This window comes from Hippichthys cyanospilos, chromosome 5 (assembly GCF_059441005.1).
Source record: "Hippichthys cyanospilos isolate Australia breed blue-spotted pipefish chromosome 5, RoL_Hcya_1.0, whole genome shotgun sequence".
Lineage (NCBI taxonomy): Eukaryota > Metazoa > Chordata > Actinopteri > Syngnathiformes > Syngnathidae > Hippichthys > Hippichthys cyanospilos.
In genome coordinates this window covers 25,879,293-25,897,992 of record NC_142373.1, presented here as the reverse complement: position 1 = coordinate 25,897,992, position 18,700 = coordinate 25,879,293, and the positions used below count along the sequence as shown (strand labels likewise).

Sequence of the window (18,700 nt, the reverse complement as noted above, 5' to 3'; positions counted from 1 at the left end):
ACTTTAGGTGTGTTTGTCAGTGTGAATGCAATTGTGTGCCATGCAATTGTCAGGCAACCAGATCAAGGTGTACCCTACCAACTACCCAAAGAAAGCAGGTGGTAGGAACCAGCAAACCCACGACCCTTGTGAGGACAAGTGGTTAAGAAGTTGTATGGTGGATGGATACTTCATAATAAAACATACTTCCCTAAAAAAAAATTTTTTTTTAAATGGTGCTTTATTAGTTCATCAGACTCAGCGCAGTATGTATTTCAAAATATAAAAATGCATTTTCATTTATTTTTTATTTATATTTTTTTGGTCTCCACCGGGTGGAAGTACACGCACAATAGTTTATAATCATAATAACGCCTTCAAATTGTCAAAAAGTCCAAATTTATTGCATTGATGTTGTCCCTCCCAGATCTGAAGAGGAAGCCACAGGCCATGTCTGACATCAATGACATGAACGGTCTCGGACCAGGGGACACTTAATATGTCCATAAATCGGACACGCTAACATACTTTTTCTACATATCAGGGTGCTACACAACACAACTAATTTTCATTAATCTTGGTAAAACATACAACTGAGGCTTCTTCCTTAAATATTGTAAGGGATGCTACAGAGACAAGTTGTACAAATTGTGCAATAATTTAATAAAATATTGATGATTTTGCCAAGCCTGCAAAAAATTGCAGCTGGAGTGCATGTTATGTTTACGATTACAAGAATAGCACACATTTTAGTAGCCATCTAATACTCAGTAGCTCTACATGTTTAAATGTTGCATATGACATGATTGTGTAATTTTTCCTCTGTGAATCATTCGAGTGAGAGAGTGACTCATTTCTTTTTTAATTTCCTGTTGATGTAAATTCTCGTGGTCAATCAACAGACATGTTTCCACGCGGAAAGCATTGCCTGCTCTGCAGTTGAGCAGATGTATGTGTGTGTGTGTGTTTCTCATGTTTGAGAGGGGGATGGTCAAGTTTGTTTTCAAGTCAAATACCTGTAGTTTGGTCTAAGCCTCAATAAGAAAAATCGGATTGAAATAATTCCTACATGTAGTTTACTTTGTTCTCCATATGTAACTCAAACTGTTACCTTTGTACATGTGAAAAAAACTAATAACTTTATAATAGGACTATGTACAACTACATTTAAAGCACGTCTTAAATTAAGAAGTGGACTAACAACACTTGATGAAGACAGTGTGCTTGATAACGAACGTTCTGTTCAGGTGTAAAAAGTACTTCATCACTGTGTAATAAGATTTTGTAGGAGGCACTGTAGCATTCTGGATAGCACGTCCGCCTCACATGCAGCAATGTGGGTTCACTTCTGGCTCCGGCCTTGTATATTCTCCCTGTGCCTGCGTGGGTTTTCTCTGAAAACTCCTGCTTCCTCCAAAACCCCCAAAACAGGCAGTGCAAATATATTGGACATTCTAAATTGTCCTTAGATGTGCTTGTGAGTGCAAATTCTTTTTCGTTTTTGTGTGCCCTGCAATTGGCTGGCAACCACTTCAGGGTGTACCCTGCTGACTGCCCTAAAAAAGCTGGTATAGGCTCCAGCATGCCCCAGACCCTTGTGAGGATAAGTTGTTGGATAATGGTCAGATAGATTAAAACAAAGACCAAAAAAAAAAAAAATAATGCAGTACAATAATAATAGTAATAATAATTCTAATAATAATGATAATAAACCATCACAGTGTATCATGCTATCAGGTAGGTGCTATTTAAAACATCAAATGTTTTTGGTCAGTAAGCACCCTTAACCGGTTGCCAGCTAATTGTAGGACACACAAAGACCAACACCCATTCACACTCTTCACACTTAAGGACAATTTACATATTTTATGGAATTTGGGAGGGTACCGGAGTGCCAAGGGAAAACTTATATGGCATGGGGTGTACAAAAGTACAAGCAAACTCCACAGGTTGTAGCTGGGGTACACCCTGAAATGATTGCCAGCCGATTCCAAGGCACACAAAGACAAACAAACATCCACACACACACACACACACACACACACACACACACACACACCCCCACACACACACCTATTGACAATTTCAAATTCCCAATATACCTACCATGCATGTTTTTAGAACGTGGGAGAAAACCAGAGTACATACTTGGAAAAAAAATCCACACAGGCACGAGGAAAACTTGCATGAGTGAAATTCTGCATGAGAGGCAGACGTGCTCAACAGTCTGCAACTGTGCCACTCAAGATCACATTTTGTTCAATTAATTGATTTCTACAATGATTAAAGGGGATCGTCCCACGGCTGCTGTCATATTTATGAATGATGCTTAATCCTTCAATGTGATTTTATCCTTGAACAACCTCCCCAAAAAATCTTTTGGGATTAATTGAATCTCTTTCTAACAGGATGAACGGCAAATATTTGCAATAACGTGACAACTATCAGATTACAATGCCCGATAGAGCTGGGCAATAAATCACATTAATTCATGTTTTTTAAAGGATTTAAAAATATTTGGGGGCATTTTCAGCAAGCCCTAACATCCAATTAAAGGGGAAGTTCACCCAGATATTTTCTTTGCGACAATATGTGTTGTGTGCCGATACTAGCCTAAAAAGGGACTAATATTGCATTTGTGGGATATAAATTTGGTAGCAAAATCCATTCTTTTATCCATCTCAGGGAGCCACCAGTTTGCCTCTTGCTGTTGGCTAAAACTGACATCACTGTTCCTCAAGGACTGAGCCATCACAAGTCACCTGTTCTCTGAGTTTGTTCATGTGATGTTTGCATGATGAGTTGGGATTGGTCATTACCTGAGCTTTGAGCAATATATGATGTCTGGCAACAAGGATGCCCCCTGAAATGGATAAAATTGTTGCTCCTCTAGGTTTCTCCAATGGGATTGATCAGAAATCATGCAAAGGACGTCTACTTTATTTTGCCAACTGGCAAATACCCTATGTTTCATTACGATCCCTGCATTTCCCACTCGTAAAAAATAATGTCTTAAAACCTGTAACTTAAACAAATCAAAACCAACACCTACAAAATGTAGAGCTAGCATGTTTCCTGCTGAGAAAGCAGACGAACATACCTGTATAGACTGCACAGACGTTGTAATCGCTGATCTGGTTTTTCAGCTTTTGGTCCATTTCCCCAAATGAAATGTGTAAAGCACACATCTCATGTCTTTGATGACATTTTTCACTGTCAGTTTCCCTGCCAGTTACATGCTTGAACCATGCATAAACATTTCTCAGGATTGTTGCGAGACTTTGGCAAAAGTATGAAGGAAACTCCCTTCATAGCATAACAGTCACCAATCCAAAGGGACTCCATCATGACCCCAAGGCAGCAGTGTAACCATAGTATTTTCATTATGAGTTCTCTTTTAAATAATGTCGGTTTACAAATTTTTTTATACACCGTAACACATAAGTTTTTGACCGAAAGCAATATGGCCAGAGCTTAAGCGTGGTTCTAAAAATAACTCTTGCTCAATTGCAGACAAGCCTATTAGATGTTACAACAGCAAATCATGAATTGTTTGACAGTAACATACAGTCACGGATTGAAGAAAATGCAGTAGTTACTGCATTTTATACTGTAAGTTTTATTGCCGATGGGTGGTGGTGGGGGGTATGAAATCTCGCCGAGCGCCACAATGGCTTTGGCCCTGTGGTGTGACACTTGTGTTTACAGGCATTAACGTCGTTTTTAGCAGCAAACATCCTATTTTTGAGTTAAAAACAAACAAAAAACACTCACACAAACGCACGCACGCACGCACACACACACACACACACACACACACACACACACACACACACACACACACACACACACACACACACACACACACACACACACACACGCAAGTAGGCTGCACTGCTTGTGCGAAGAGGAGGGCTCTACTATATACTCTTACCGCCCCACTAACTCAAGTTTACCTCCTCCTATTGCTCCACTTCGCTCAACAAGCCATTGCGCTTCACCGCAAAGACACCGACCAAGGCCAGCCACACTTACCGACCGGATAACCTGTCAACACGGCACATAACCACCACGGGCTACGGTTGTGCTGCTGATGTTTTTCTATTGCCACCGGATCTAACATGGCGGGTGGACACAGTCAAGAGTGACTTTATTTTTACACGCCGGAAAAACGAGCGCGTCCTCGCGCAGGAGAAAAGGCTGCCTCAGTGCCGAGTAGACGAACTTTAGGCGAGGTTTGCGAGACAAACGGCACACAAATGTTGGCCACATCTGGGACTTACGCCAATAAGAAGAGGAAGAAACCCGTCCTCAAACAGTAAGTCGAACCCCGACTGGGGCACTTTGTTGTTCTCTACGATCTTGTGAAACTATAGGCAGACGTTTAAAAAAAAGCCTAGTGGTCGTATCTGCGCTTGACGCTCGGGGAAAGTTGACTAAAGTACACAGTAGTGCAGTTTACTCCCTGAAAATGTTGTACTACTTTGTATTTACTAACTTGGAATTCAGTTGCGATCGTGACATTATCACGACTTGAAAGTTTAAAGAACAACCACGTTTGGGTGGATCTATGCTGTGTGGATTTACGTCAACTGTATTCACTGTGAAACAAACGAGCAAAAAAGATTATTGGCGGTACAGTTGTGACATTTCAAGAGAGAAATCGAATACATATGAGCAAACAATTCACAATGAGTGGACTTAGTTCAATTGACGGGAAACTGTTAACGTTTAGGTGCGGACCACCTTAAGAATGTGAGCTGTTCGGCTCTGGCACTGGTGCGTTGCCCTGGCGCATTAATCACAATCAAGTTGGAGAGTCGACTGCTGCTCTCACGCGATGCACTGGTGAAGGCGGGGCAGTCTCGCGCGCCTAGCTCTGTTATTGTAATCTGATATCAACCCCCCCCCCCCCCCCCTTCCCCCCTGTCCACATTTCCTTCAACTTTTTTCGAGCGTGCCCTGCTCTTTGGGCCTTTGAATGTACAAAGTTTTATATACTCAGTGAATAAAGTACTAGTGAGGTAGATTTTACCATGCCACCCCTTGTATAGTCATACAGTTGCTATTTTTATGTTTGCTAACTTGTTAAATTAACCTTTACGAGCAAAGTCCTACTTTGTTAAACGGTTAACATTAGAAGATGAACCAAAATCAACTTTCACAGTCGAAACAGGTAATTGAAAATATAGTAACTAATGCAGAAAACTCCAATGCTGTACCCTAGAAAAAATAAATTAATTAAATACATACTCTGCCTAATTTTCCGTACTTTACCATTTTAAAAACAGATGTTCTTCCTCCATTTGCAATTCCTTAATTGATTGATTTATTTTTAATTTGAGTAGTGCTTGCTGCTCTCTCATTTATTTCAGCTTCACTCTTGTGGGTTTTCATTTGTGACCACTTCATCTAATGTAGTTTTATATCACTAATCCTATTCCGTCTAAGTCTTACCAATAAATAAACCTTAATGTAAATGAAGATAGGGTTGCATAATAACTTTTTTTCGACAATTACCCATTACCTCTACCGATATTTTAAAGTTGATCATGTTTTGTTATCGCCACTCTAGTATGTAGTATAGTAATGCTTCAAAGACCGACCAATAGCAGACCACCATCTCCATGAGGAGACAATTAGCAGACCAGAATTGTAGTGATGTGTTGCAGGGACGGCAACTGAAAATAAGTGTAACAACACAAATACAGTCAAAGCCCCCCTAGGGTCATGAGTTGTTTTGGGCGCAAAACCGGGAAAATGTCATAAAGAGGGGATGAAAAAACACAGTATTCCAGGTCGCAACATGAAAATAACGCAAGTCACGGACGTTGTAATACTGGGGTCCACTGTATATATAAATAAGCATGAAAAAGATCATTTATGAGAGAAACTGGTTAAAAAAAATACCGGTAAGATGGTCTCCACTGTAACTTAATTTTGAAAACACAAGCGCTGCACAGTACGGAAATCCAAGACTTCCACACTTTTTAAGTTGCAAGCCAGCAATCCAGGCACGCAGAGAGGTAGCAACAGGTAGCAACATGACACATGCAGCGGTCCGTCCACGATACAAGGAAGCCACAGTGTAAGACTTGTTTGTACACCGTCATGGAGCAACCCCCCGCCCCCTATTTACATTTGGCATACATACCTTCGAGTTCCTATTTTCTTCCATTTTGTATTTGAGATTGGTATTTGTGCTGAGTTGTAAACTCACTACGCATGCGACGAGATACAAATTCCACAAGACGAGATATTTCACGAGATTGAGTCCACGAGAGCGAGATATGACTAGAATGTTGCAAAATGTTCAAAATTAAAAAATAATTGCTGATATAAATTTTCCAGTTTCAAAATTATAAATTTTTATTAAGCAGGCTGCAATAAACTATCTAAGGTTTTTCCATATGCTGCTGCAATAACAAATGATGCAGCTGAGTTGAACCGGATGGCAAAAGCAAAAGTAAAGACAAATGGAAAAATAAAATAAAAAAAATAAAATAAAAAAATAAAAAATAAATAAAAAATAAAATAAAAAAACCCTTCCTTTTCACACTCTGCTTCAAGAAAAAAGCTGAGCTCTTTCTTAGTTAAACATGAAAATAATAATACATCATATTTAAAGTGCCAAACATTAAAAACAACAACAAAAAACATTAATTCATATAGTAACTGCAATTGTGTGTAACTACAATAGTGATTTTATTTCAGGGCACCACAAGAAGCCATCCGGGCTGATATGTTTGTGGTTTCTCTTGAACAGAAAAATAAGGCACAACTACCAATTAAACAACAGAGAAATAAGGCTCAATTAAACAGACATTCAAACCATCCAAACTTAACGTGTACCACCTAGCTCGCTTGCTTAGCGAAGCGTGAGCTAATGCTAATGTTCGTTCTTAAGCACGTTTACGTTTGGAAACAAATTAAAGTAACTCTCGCATGGGTGACACTTACCTCTCACTAACGCACACACACAGCTTGGACTTCAAACAAACTTAATTAAGTGACAAGTGGGATGCGTATAGCAGTCTCTCTTACTACTCTCTCCTCCTCACTAGCTCTAGCGCACAGGTGTCAAACTCCAGTCCTTGAGGGCCGATATCCTACATGTTTTCAAACCTTTTCCCTCAAAAATACCTGAATCAAATGATTGGGATCATTTTGAAGCTCCTGCAGAGCTTGCTAATGAGCTAATCATTTGAATCAGGTGTGTTGGGGAAAGAAAAACGGGAAAACATGCAGGATGCCGGCCCTCGAGGACTGGAGTTCGACACCTATGCTCTAGCGCAGGCATGTCCAAACCCGGTCCTCGAGGGCCGCCTATTCTGCATGTTTTTGATGTTTCCGTCATCCAATGCAGCTGATTCAAATGATCAGGTTTGTTGTCAGGCTTCCGCTGAGCTTGCTGATGAGCTGATCATTTGAATCAGGTGTGTTAGGAGGACAGAAACCTCCAAAACATGCCGGATGGGCGGCCCTCGAGGACTGGGTTTGGACATGCCTGCTCTAGCGTGAAGCCCCCTGCCCACAGAGAACACAAGACAAGCTTGTCGAATATCAATATGAGTCTTTTCAATTGATGACGGATTGCAAGCTACAGTTACTTTAGATTAGGGCTGCACGATTAATCGAATTTTAATCGCGATCACAATATTGACTGCCACAATTAATTAAGATGATAATGGGCGATATTAACATTTAATAAGCCACCTACCAGTACATGTCAAATGAAGAACTTTCAGTCATCCTACCACCAGGGGGCCAACCCAGAAATAGCAAGAGAGCAAATCCTGCAGAAACGTCTGCAGCTTGGTTTATGCTTGACCCACCCCGTAAGTTCGACGCGGCACCACTCGTCAAAATGATGTCTTTTCGGGAATCACGCCGCTTCGCGCGGTTTCCGCGCTGGCCAGATTTTCCGTAATGCGTACCTTCTTGAATTTCTTTACCACGCCGGGCAGAAAACATGTCGGACAAATTATTGCTTATTGGTGTTCGCCTGTGATTACTGGCGAGCAAGTACACAAAGGCGAGGAGTCTGATTTAAAAAGACCAAAAAAAAAAAAAAAAAACCTTGGCGGAATTTCGATTGTTTGATTCTATTAGCCGGCGAGATTACAAGCGTCTTCTTTCACGCGTCAAGAGTGGGACACAATGTCAATGCAAGTTGGTTTCACTGGCGTGCTCCAGAAATATCAGGTTTCAATTCCACCTTAAAAGCTTTTAGATGACAATGTTTACCATTTGTTTGCATGCCAAAAGCCTCCGCTTTTCTCAGCCCCTCTACGTATATACTGCACTAGCTGTCAATTGAGACCCATTTTGGAAAATCCGATTGGAAAACATTTGAATACATTGGTTTTGAAATGACCAAAAATGACATTTTGACTGCTAAGTCCAAACTCATTTCGAGTTATTCTGGTACGTTTGTACTGTTTATTTTTATTTTTTTTCCTTGAAAAAAACTAAGGGTGTTGTAGGTGTTCTTACAGGTCTGTTGTAATATGTGCTTGGTTCGAAGTAGGCTTCATTTTTTTCAATGGTTTGCACTCAGCATGTTTTTTCCATAATTATTATTTACTTACTTATTTACTTATTATCAAGCCTTGCTTATACAGTATATACTGCTTGTTTAAAAAGGTGCAACAAATAGACATGTTGGACCAAACATGATGAATAATCGTGATTAATAATCTTGATCACAATATTGACCAAAATAATTGTGATTATTATATTGGCCATTATCGTGCAGCCCTACTTTTGGTGCATACCAACTGTACAAGAGTGTAGCACTCAAGCCTATCTATCAGCCTAGTTGCCCTCATTGCACGTCAAGCTCAATAAGGAAAGGAAATGAATCTCGTGGCACGCCTGAGCGAGAAATCTCGTGGCGTTCGATCTCGCAGGGCGAGATCTCGTACCATCCCTGCCGCTGACCATAGGTTATCAGGTTAACCTATTTTCTTAAGAATATATAGCACATTACATGGCATATTAAAATAAAGCTTTTTTCATAATTGTTGGCAGCAACATTTGGCCAAGGCAGTTAAATGTGTGCTCTAGTGTGACTCTGTGCCACACGTTGAATGTGATTTATGTAAAAAAAATCGTATACAGACGTCTGCATTTGGCCCACAGTGCCTGATGGATGATGTTGCTAATGGTGTCATTTCCAACCGACCTATGAGTGTGACTAATAGAAGTATCTTACAGTTGGGAGCCTGGCCAGGCTCTCCTCGGCTGTTTCCGCTTGTGCGTGCTAACCAGAATTCCCAGTAACTGAGCGAGTCATTACATAAACAAATGTTGGGACTGGGAGTACCACTTTTGATGAGTTGTTTGTGGTGACACTGATCCAAATGTTTCGTAGTACAACTACTCTCAGATCTTTACCTTTTGTAATTATGTACAGTGGCCCTAAAGTGAAAATCACAGAAACAAAAAACTAAGCAAACAAAACAAAGGTAACGAAGACACCTCACAAAAGAGAAGCACACAATAAAAAAAGAGCACACAATAAAAAAAAAAAAAAGCACACACGTAAATAAAAGTGCATGCAACAAAAGAGCATACCAAAAAATGCAATTTCCCTACCGAAGCGATTGTTATGGGTGGGGCAGAAGAGTGTGGTCTCACTGCTGATTGGATGACAGGGGGCCGCGTGATTGGACATGAACAGCGTTCGTCTTTGATCAGGACGTTAACCCTCTAACAAGTTTTCTTTTAAAAAATAAGCGCTACCAGTGCTTCAAACGTTGTTACCGTGATCTGAATCGCGGATTGCTTTCCATGAACCAGTCAAAACCGGAAATTAATCACCATATTAAGGCATCTAATTATTTGTCGATGAAATATTCGAAGTCCTCACTTGGCACTGTGGGTTAAACATGTGTATATGATTGCTCATGAAATTCTTAGTGTCCTGGGTTTGAGTCTCGCAGAACCATCTATTTTTTTTTTCTGTTTACATTTTTTTTTCTTTGCTTGCGATTTCTTTTCATTCAAATGTATGTGAGTAATATGTGTACGTGACTTAATTTGGGGATGTTTTTTTTTGGACAAGCTGAAGTCTTGCGTTGATTACAAGCCATTTGCTTTCTGTTATGTATGATTATATTACTGGTTATCTCATTTAATTCATAAAGAGAGCAAGGGTAGTTGTGTTGATAATGATCTATAGATCTGTAGATGTATAGATCATCAACAACTGCTGCCTTCTTCAGCCATTTCTTCCACTCTTGTACAGCATACTGTACTGTAAAGTTTATATTTGTGGCCATGCCACTTAAAATGCCCAAGATCCAGTTTTAACTCATTCTGTCAGAAGAATTATAGCATGCATGTGTCCGTAGTGGTTTTCACATTTGATACGGCATGTTTGAACCACTTGCCTGGCAAATTGCAGACAGCCAGACAGCTCTCAGTGTTTGTATCCCAAAATAAAAAGGTGGCCTGTGTCTGAAGATGTGGAGGTTATTTTCCCCCTGAACGTCCAGCTGGACTTGTGATGCACAAAAGCACCATTGAGCAGACATCGTAAAATGTCCGCGGTCGCCACCCGGGAGCATTCCTCTGCAGATCTGCGCATCCAGATTGTCTTTTATGAGCTTTTTGCATTTTTTTTACTTGCTTTTTATTACATAACTTAAAAAAATGTCCAGTTAAAAAGATCATTGCTGTTGTTTCCAGTCCCACCAGGCAGAATCCATTAGTGAGAGTTGTGAATATGCACACTGCACCTTGGTTCTTCATCAAAAAACAGTGCTTTTGGCCGAGCTTTGACAGGGGATGCTGTTGTTTACCTTACACCGAAAAGAGATGTCTCTGTATAACTTCTTTTTTCGAAAGAAGTCTCAACATGACGTCTTTTCATCTATGAAGCCCTTTGAGACTTCGGTGATTCTGGGCTATACAAATAAAATTTGATTGATTGATTGACACAGTAAGACTCTGTAAGGCGAATTCACTGCATGGCGGGTAATCCAAACCTATGTTAAACAGCTAATGTGTTTAGAACCCCATTTTAAAACATCAAAATTGTACATACATTTTAAAAATTTGTCCCAAAATAGTGTAGTAAGTGCAATGTATATATAATATACATGTATACAATCAGAAAACATCATAAATTAAAAATAAAGACAGGTTTTATTTACCTTTGAGTGGCGCTTGTTATGCCCATATTCCCTAGTAAGGGTAGCCTAGGCTAGGCTAGCTTTGTATTTCTTGATGATCTCCAGCTTCGTTTCCATATAAATCATCTTCTTACTTCTCTCTTTAACATCACTAGCAATCTTGGGACCCATGGCTAACCCTTTCAACTTTGAATTAAGGAGTTAAATGCACTATAAATACGGTTTTGTAACCACTCACAATCGACCAAAGCTTTGCCGTTCTGCCATTTTGAAACAAGTGAGGCCGACCAATAGCAGACTACCATCTCTGTGAGGAGACGCCGACCAATAGCAGACCAGCATTATAGTCACGCGTTGCATGGAAGCAGTTAGACGGCAATGGTAAAAAGGTGCAATTACCTAAAAACGCCAGCAGATAGATTAAAAATAACACAAATACAAATATGTATATATGTAGAAACCATTCTTTTTCCATCTTGAAATCGCCATTGGTCATTTACCAAAATAACCAATAAATAATAACCTGCAGAATCATTCTCCACAGGCTAATCGTTGCCGCACTTAGGTCAAAGCAGACATAAGTATGTTAGTGTGAGGCAATCCACATAGAGCAGCCATCGGAAAATAATGTGTGGCGCGGTAAGCTTTTTAATTTGGCTTGCTGAACTTAAAGAACTTATTACCCCTGTAATAGTGGCAATCCATTGCAAACTACTGAAAAAAGTTACAAATTTAAACCAAATCAATTCAGATTTTAAAAGGGTCCAATCATGAAAACTCAACTTTTAGCATCTTTTAACCTTGGTAGAAAGTTGATTAATCACCCTAAACACCCTGTAAGGGCCAATGGCAATATCAAGCCTGTATCATTGGGATGGCGCTATTACTTATTTAAGTGCCAGAGATTGACCCAAAGGGCCTATGGTTTTACTGCAAGTACATGATCATTTCCAATGCTGTATGGGAAATTTGTTTGTTTGCACAATATTCAATTTTGGTTCATTTCTTAAATACGCAGATAAGGATGCTATACACACTAAAGGCAGAAAATAAATCTGTGGACACCACAGGTGCAGCGTACACATTGTCGTTTGTTTGATACACAATGCAGCGTGCAAGCAGACAGGCGCGTCAGCCGGGTCCATCTATATTTTCAATCCTCGAAAGCAACATATAGACTGGAGGCTCTTAAACATACTTATTTTCTTTAATTGATGCGTTTCTAAGGTCTTTTTGCGTTATCACATCTGCACCTCCGGAGCAGCTAAATATGACTTGAGAAAGCTTATGACTACAGAAGAAATTTGTACCTACCATACACAGCACCCTGGACATGCCAACATTATCCATGTCTTTTAGTTTCGGAGTTGAACATGAGAGATTTTGCACTGAATCGGTCAAGTAAACAGCAATGTTTTATTTACCAGTTACAATGTTTTACTGTAGAAAATCCCAATTTCCGGCGTAAATATGCATTTAGAGGCACACAACTGGACAATTCCATGTCAGTCACACACGGGCAGAAGTTTTGTTGAGAATAAAAGTTATACGCAAGAATACAAATTGATTGTAGGAACGTGTGTCAGTGAATCATGTCATGTGTATATCTGGAGTCCCGACTCACTCTGGAAGCAGGTTTGTGCGATAAAAAGAGGTATCAGTCAATTAAGCAATTGACGTAAGACTCTATTGTGAACAATTTCAAAATAAGAACCCTCAAGTCAAAATGCAAGCATTTGTTTACATACAGTATATGTTTACGTACATTGTTTGGTATGGGAACATTTATTTTGAAGTCTCATCACATTTGGTGGTGTGTTTTACTGTCATGCTGAGCAGTAAACAGCAGTGCGTTCCCGGAGAAACGGCAAGCGGGGATGAGCTGCTGTGCATCTGTCAATGCTTTTTCCACGCGGTTAACTGGTATTCATAACTTAGTGCCAACATTTTCAAACCTTGATTCCGGGAGAACCTGAAGGAGAGTTCTGGTTCCACTTGAGTACTGATTCTCGGTGCTTAACCTAAGGTTCCAGGTCAGGCCACTGTTAATGCTGACCCCCCAAACTATTTAAGAACGCTGTTAATATTTTTGCTTTGTTACTAGATAACCAATTCCATCACATATCAGTTGCAATGCCTGGCCCACGACCCCTTCCTGCCCTGTCCTGTCCTTTCCTGTTTTTCCCCCTTTCCGGTCCTGTCTTGCTACTCATTGCATTCCTTGCTCACTGCAGCGCTGCCTTTTTTGTCATCATAGTGTAGTCAAACCTCTACGGTAATGTCACGTAACTGTTGTCAGAAACCTTTTTAATACTGTCATCATTCTCTGCTAGTTTTTTTCTTGCTGTGTTGCTCTTTTCTCTCCGTCTAACCTCAGCCATCCACTATCTTCCGCTTATCCGGAGTCAGGTCACAGATGATGCAGCTTCAGCAGGGAAGCCCATAGTTCCCTCTCCCTGGCCACTTCGTGCAGCTCCTCCGGGTTAATCCCCAGGCGTTCCTAGGGCAGTCGAGAGACATAGTCTCTCCAGCGTGTCCTGGGTCGTCCATGGGGCTTTCTCCTGGTGGGACATGCCTGGAACACTTCACCAGAGAGGCATCCAGGAGGCATCCTAACCAGAAGCCCGAACTACCACAACTAGCTCCTCTCAATACGGAGGAACAGTGGCTCGACACTGAGTCCCTCCCAGATGACGGAGCTTCTCACCCTTTCTCAAAGGGGGAGGAAACTCATATAGGCGAGGGCAGGAACGTAGAATGACCGGTAAATAAAGCGCTTCGCCTTTTGGCTCTTTACCATGACAGACTGATGCAGAGTCCGCCTTACAGCAGATGCTGCACCGATCCGCCTGTCGATCTTCCGTTCCATCCTCCCCTCACTCATGAACTGTCTAACCGACCATGGCAAAACAGAGTTAATGTATTTTAAGGAGGACTATTCCACGGATTGTGCTTAATGTTAACAATAAATATCTCAGTTTTTTTCAAATTTTAGCTGGGTTTACAAATGATATGTTTGAAGATGAGTGGTGATAAGACACAGAATGTATTTATGTGTGAAGTTTACAAAAGTGCAATTTGCCTATGCAACAAATTAATTTCATTTTGCCTTGCTCTTAATCCAAAACTTGGGTTAAAGGCTTTTTCGTACCACACAGTAATATTGGATATGGGTAACATCACAGACATTTTCTAAGCTGTAATTTGGCACTTTGATCTGCAGACTAAATGCAGCTATGGGAATGTCAGTGCTATAAGTAGAGATTTTTCAGATGTGTGGGTTTTCACCACTCAAATGTCATTTCACCAAATCACCAAAAAAAAAAACTGTGTCATCTTTTTTGTGTAAACTGTTGCTTGCTGGCAAAAAGAAATACAGTTGTCCCCTTTGTCTTAAGAATGTGTTATAGAATGTGATCCATATCATTGTTCAAAATGTTTCTAAGTGAATGTTGCATTCTTGTTTCTTCTCTAAATTTCCTGTTCGAAACCAGAAGCGTTGTCTAACGGGAAAAGTATTTACCTTCATGAGCAGTTCATTCCACAAAACTAATTTCCCATAATTAAATGTTGTTAAATTTAACAGCATGAAGCTGACAGTTTACATTGGCCACATCGTTAGAAGCATCCATCGTGAATGTGTTCACGAAGTCAACCACACAGGCAAATCTTAGTTTAACAGAAGAAAGCTCTCTCTGTGTTCACTGTTTTAAGTGTGGCAAGGAGAAGAGCACATAATTAGTTAAATAATCGATCAGATTTGGCTGTAAAAGGGAACGAGATACAGGAGACCATCAGCCTCCATTATTGCTGTTTGTTGGCATGCCTCATTCAATCTAATGCGTTCAATGCTGCTTGGTCTTTCTCAGTTGTCATTTTGAAATGGGACCAAGGCAAGTTAAGCCAAGACAGTAGTTTGCAGTAGACAGTGTTTTTATTGTTTTAATTTTATTTGTTTTTACTAGTCATGTGAGTATGAAACAATTGCATTTAACATACATTAAATGTTCAATTACAAAACCTCAGTGTGGGCCACTTGTTGTTTTCATAGCGCTAACTTTGGCAGTCATCACCATCCAAAACCTGCCTGTCACTGTGATTCTCCACCCAGAGCATGTGTGTCTGATTTTGGAATCATGTGTAAGCTTTTGGCACTTGGGCGCCCCTTCGTAGGCGACAGCCAAGCAGTGTGAGTGCAGCTTTAAATAGGTCAGACGTTGCTGCTGTTTTAGTAACCGGTGGAATGAGGAGTGGCCATGGTTAGCAAGAATGGAAGGAAGAACGGAAGGACAGAGATACCATCAAACAGGCTGCTGGTGCTATGTGGCCTGGTTCTGATAAACATGCATGGAATCAGATGTCCTGAAGAAAATCAGATATGAATAGGATATTTGCCAACATGTCTGCAATTCAAGTGGACAGATCGGATATATTTTGTCAGTCAGTCTTCATGCACAATATACATGAGTCTACCCAAATCACACACCTGTGCTAAATCATAAATTGAGCTTAGAAGTAAGTAGATCCTTAAATAGTGAAAAAAATATAATGAAGCCAAAAAATGTTGGCCTTGGCCAGCATTTGTTCTTTATTGCCCCTGGAAGTAAAGTGTTGGATAGGGTTCACCTGAAATTTGAAATTTGATGAACCCATGACTGATGACAGCTGTGAAATTTACCCGGTGATTCCACATACTGCATTGCGGGTCCGCAGCCATGTTAATGAATGAGAGCAGTTCCACATGCCACGTGTCCACTGTGGTACGGTAACTTTATGCAAGACTTGAAAAGATTGGTCTGCCACTGTCCGCCGTGGTCAATTCCAAAGTTCAGAAAGCACCAAACAGGAACAAGAATATGGTCTACATCCGGATACAAAGAACTCCACGGAGAGAGAGAGTCGCGCTGAAAGAAAAAAAAAGATTTGACCATGAGCTGTTCTGTCACTGTTCTGTCACTGTTCTGTCACTGTTCTGTCACGGCTTCACCGTGAATGCGACCTGTGTTACAGTCGCTGTCAGATACCCGAAAAGCCCTTTTTAAGGCTACTGCATTGCAACAGCACCGTGGTGCGCTTCTGCAGCAACTTCTCACACCTACGCCCACTGCGTGTGTCCCCGGTCCGCCAGTCATACGTTCCTTGGAAAGTTAAACTACAAATGCGCGGGGATAATCAACTCGCGTGATTTATTAAAAAAAATAAAAGGTTTCTAATCTTCCGAAAACAAACCAAGCTCCACATGTGGAAAGTTTGCTTGGCTATCACTTCATTGCATGCGTAAGGTGAAATCCACGGGTTATTAGTTGCTTTGGAGCTTTCGCAATCTGAGTTCCTAACAGCAGATCTTGTGGGTTTGTCCAAGTGAAACAATTGACATTTTATAGTCGGTTGACATTTGACATCAGTCCTGTTCAGAACAGCTTGTGTTGGGGACCACCCTTTTTGGGGGCTTGACTTTCAAAGCTGAAAACTGAAACATTGAAGGAAATGTTACTATTCTTATAAACCTAATTACCTTGAAAAAACTAAAAAAAAAAAAAAAAAAGAGCAAAAGAAAGAAAAATCTTATAAATATGTTGTCTGGAACATTTGGATTTTCTCACTGGTGTATTTGCATATGAGCCAAAACAACAGTGTGTCACTAGAAATATTGAAATGTGTGTAATATTTCCTTCATATTTTCATTAGGGATGGCCAGATCTGAGATCGGAAATTGGCCCCATCACATCATTTTTAGCTGATTAGAATCGGGAGAAAGAAATCGAAATTTGGAATATTTAATTTTGTTATAATAACATTCTTTTAAATGAAGTACTAGAAAAATACACCGATATTTCCAAAATAATACCCCACTCTGCTGTTGATCGGCACATTGCTGGTCAAGTGTGTAGCAGTGTGATGTCAGGATTGGTGCCACATTAAATAATATTAAAATTGCTTTCTTAAAAAAAAAAAAAAAAAATAAATCTGAATTTACAAACCACATCATTTTTGTCGTTTTCTTGATCTGCAGAAAAAAAATTAAGGATGTGAATGAAGTCATCAAATCCAACCCATCCAAGCGCCACCGAGACCGACTTAATGGAGAGCTGGACCGGCTGACGGACCTCCTGCCCTTTTCTGAAGATGTTCGCTCCTGTCTGGACAAACTGTCCGTCCTTCGCCTCAGCGTTGGATACCTGCGAGTCAAAAGCTATTTTAAAGGTGACTTCTTGGTCTCAATTCCCACAACTAGTATGGTGTTTGAAGAACAACATGACTTGAGCTAAGGACCACATCCATGAGGAAGCACTTTTGATTTACAAACAAACAATTTATATGAATTGAAATTCGACTGCAGTATGTTTTGCAGTATGAATGGACATAATGCCATCTCATCAAAGGTGTAGTGAAATTCTGACTCCGCCTGTTTCCACAGCCTGTCCCCTGCTTTGTTGTTACAGTCGTATCATATCTCCCGATTTTTCTTGACCTCTCATGCTCTCTTTCTCTTGCAGTGAGCATCCACTCACGTCACGTTCAATGTGAGGCCTCTAGATGGCGATCTTTGACTCGCTTAGCTATTCCAGCTGTCTGTTAAGTTATACGGGCCGTTCATATATCCATCTGCGCTTGCGCAGAAGCCCGTGTCGTATTGATGCAACTACCCTGGCTAAGGCAGATTACATACAGCCTGGCAACACAAGTTAGCTGAATTCTAATTGGCTAAAAACTCCAACTTAAAACTACAACACGAGAAGGAGCGTAACCACATGGATATAATATGGCGCAAAAAGAACAAAATATGGAGAATTATTTTATAAGTAAAAAAATATATAATGTACTTATTTAGTAAAAGTTAATTTAAAATGAAATTGACTTACACTATAGGCCAGGCATGTCAAACTCAGTTTGGCTCTGGGGCCGGATCCAGACTTTCTGTTCTCAGGTGGGCCGGATCAGTAAAAGAATGTCAACTCCAAATATTTAGCTTTGTTTTTCAGTACTATGCTTTATCATTCAGCCTACATTTGTAGCCTACCCTACATATTATAATCATGGATGACAAGGGATCTTTTCTAAGCACAACACATTTATTCACAAACAATGGAAAAAAAATGATTTTCATGTTTGGCATTGAATGTGTTAACAACTGGTTTATTTTAACAGTTGAGTGAATGCAGTTTTACACCTGAACCAACTCACCACACTAAACAAACTCAAGTGGGAGCTATGAAAAAAATATTTTTGCCTTAATTGTCATACTGCTTTGAAATAAATAAAAAAGAAATACAAAATAAAAGTTTTAGCAGTGCATGGGCAGTAAGATACTACATCAGATCAAACTACTAGGCTGGGCCTACTGAAGCTGAGAATATACTGCACAATATTAATTGTCTTTAATATGAAACCAGATTCATCTTATTTTCAATGATCTGTATTCATGAGTGCAAACAAATGTCGTGTCATCACACTTTTTTTCTCTCTCTCACTGCACTCCTGCAGTCTACGTGCTGCTGCTGGTTCCTGAAACTTGGCATCTTTTTACCTTTACAAGTGCGTCGATATCAGGTGTCAAATCCTGAGTAGCAGCACATTTA

General features: G+C 40.2%; 2 protein-coding genes and 1 long non-coding RNA gene across 3 annotated transcripts in view; 1 reads left to right on the top strand and 2 right to left on the bottom strand.

The window, feature by feature from the left end:
• Window positions 1-3,946: 3,946 nt before the first annotated feature.
• LOC148424131 (aryl hydrocarbon receptor-like) overlaps window positions 3,947-18,700 on the top strand; it is a 43,115-nt gene continuing 28,361 nt past the window's right edge. Inside the window, exons 1-2 of the mRNA XM_088414756.1 lie at window positions 3,947-4,297; window positions 17,134-17,324. Of these exons, the coding sequence (XP_088270882.1) occupies window positions 4,239-4,297; window positions 17,134-17,324 (250 nt within the window). The 5' untranslated portion in view covers window positions 3,947-4,238. The remainder of the gene's footprint in view (window positions 4,298-17,133; window positions 17,325-18,700) is intronic.
• LOC148424132 (uncharacterized) overlaps window positions 15,174-18,700 on the bottom strand; it is a 5,497-nt gene continuing 1,970 nt past the window's right edge. Inside the window, exons 2-3 of the long non-coding RNA XR_015865600.1 lie at window positions 17,102-17,299; window positions 15,174-16,024 (exon numbers count right to left, since the gene is read on the bottom strand). This is a non-coding gene — a long non-coding RNA (uncharacterized LOC148424132). The remainder of the gene's footprint in view (window positions 16,025-17,101; window positions 17,300-18,700) is intronic.
• LOC148424133 (general transcription factor II-I repeat domain-containing protein 2A-like) overlaps window positions 18,607-18,700 on the bottom strand; it is a 1,452-nt gene continuing 1,358 nt past the window's right edge. Inside the window, exon 1 of the mRNA XM_088414952.1 lies at window positions 18,607-18,700. This exon is cut by the window's right edge and continues 1,358 nt beyond it. Coding sequence (XP_088271078.1) covers window positions 18,607-18,700 — 94 coding nt within the window.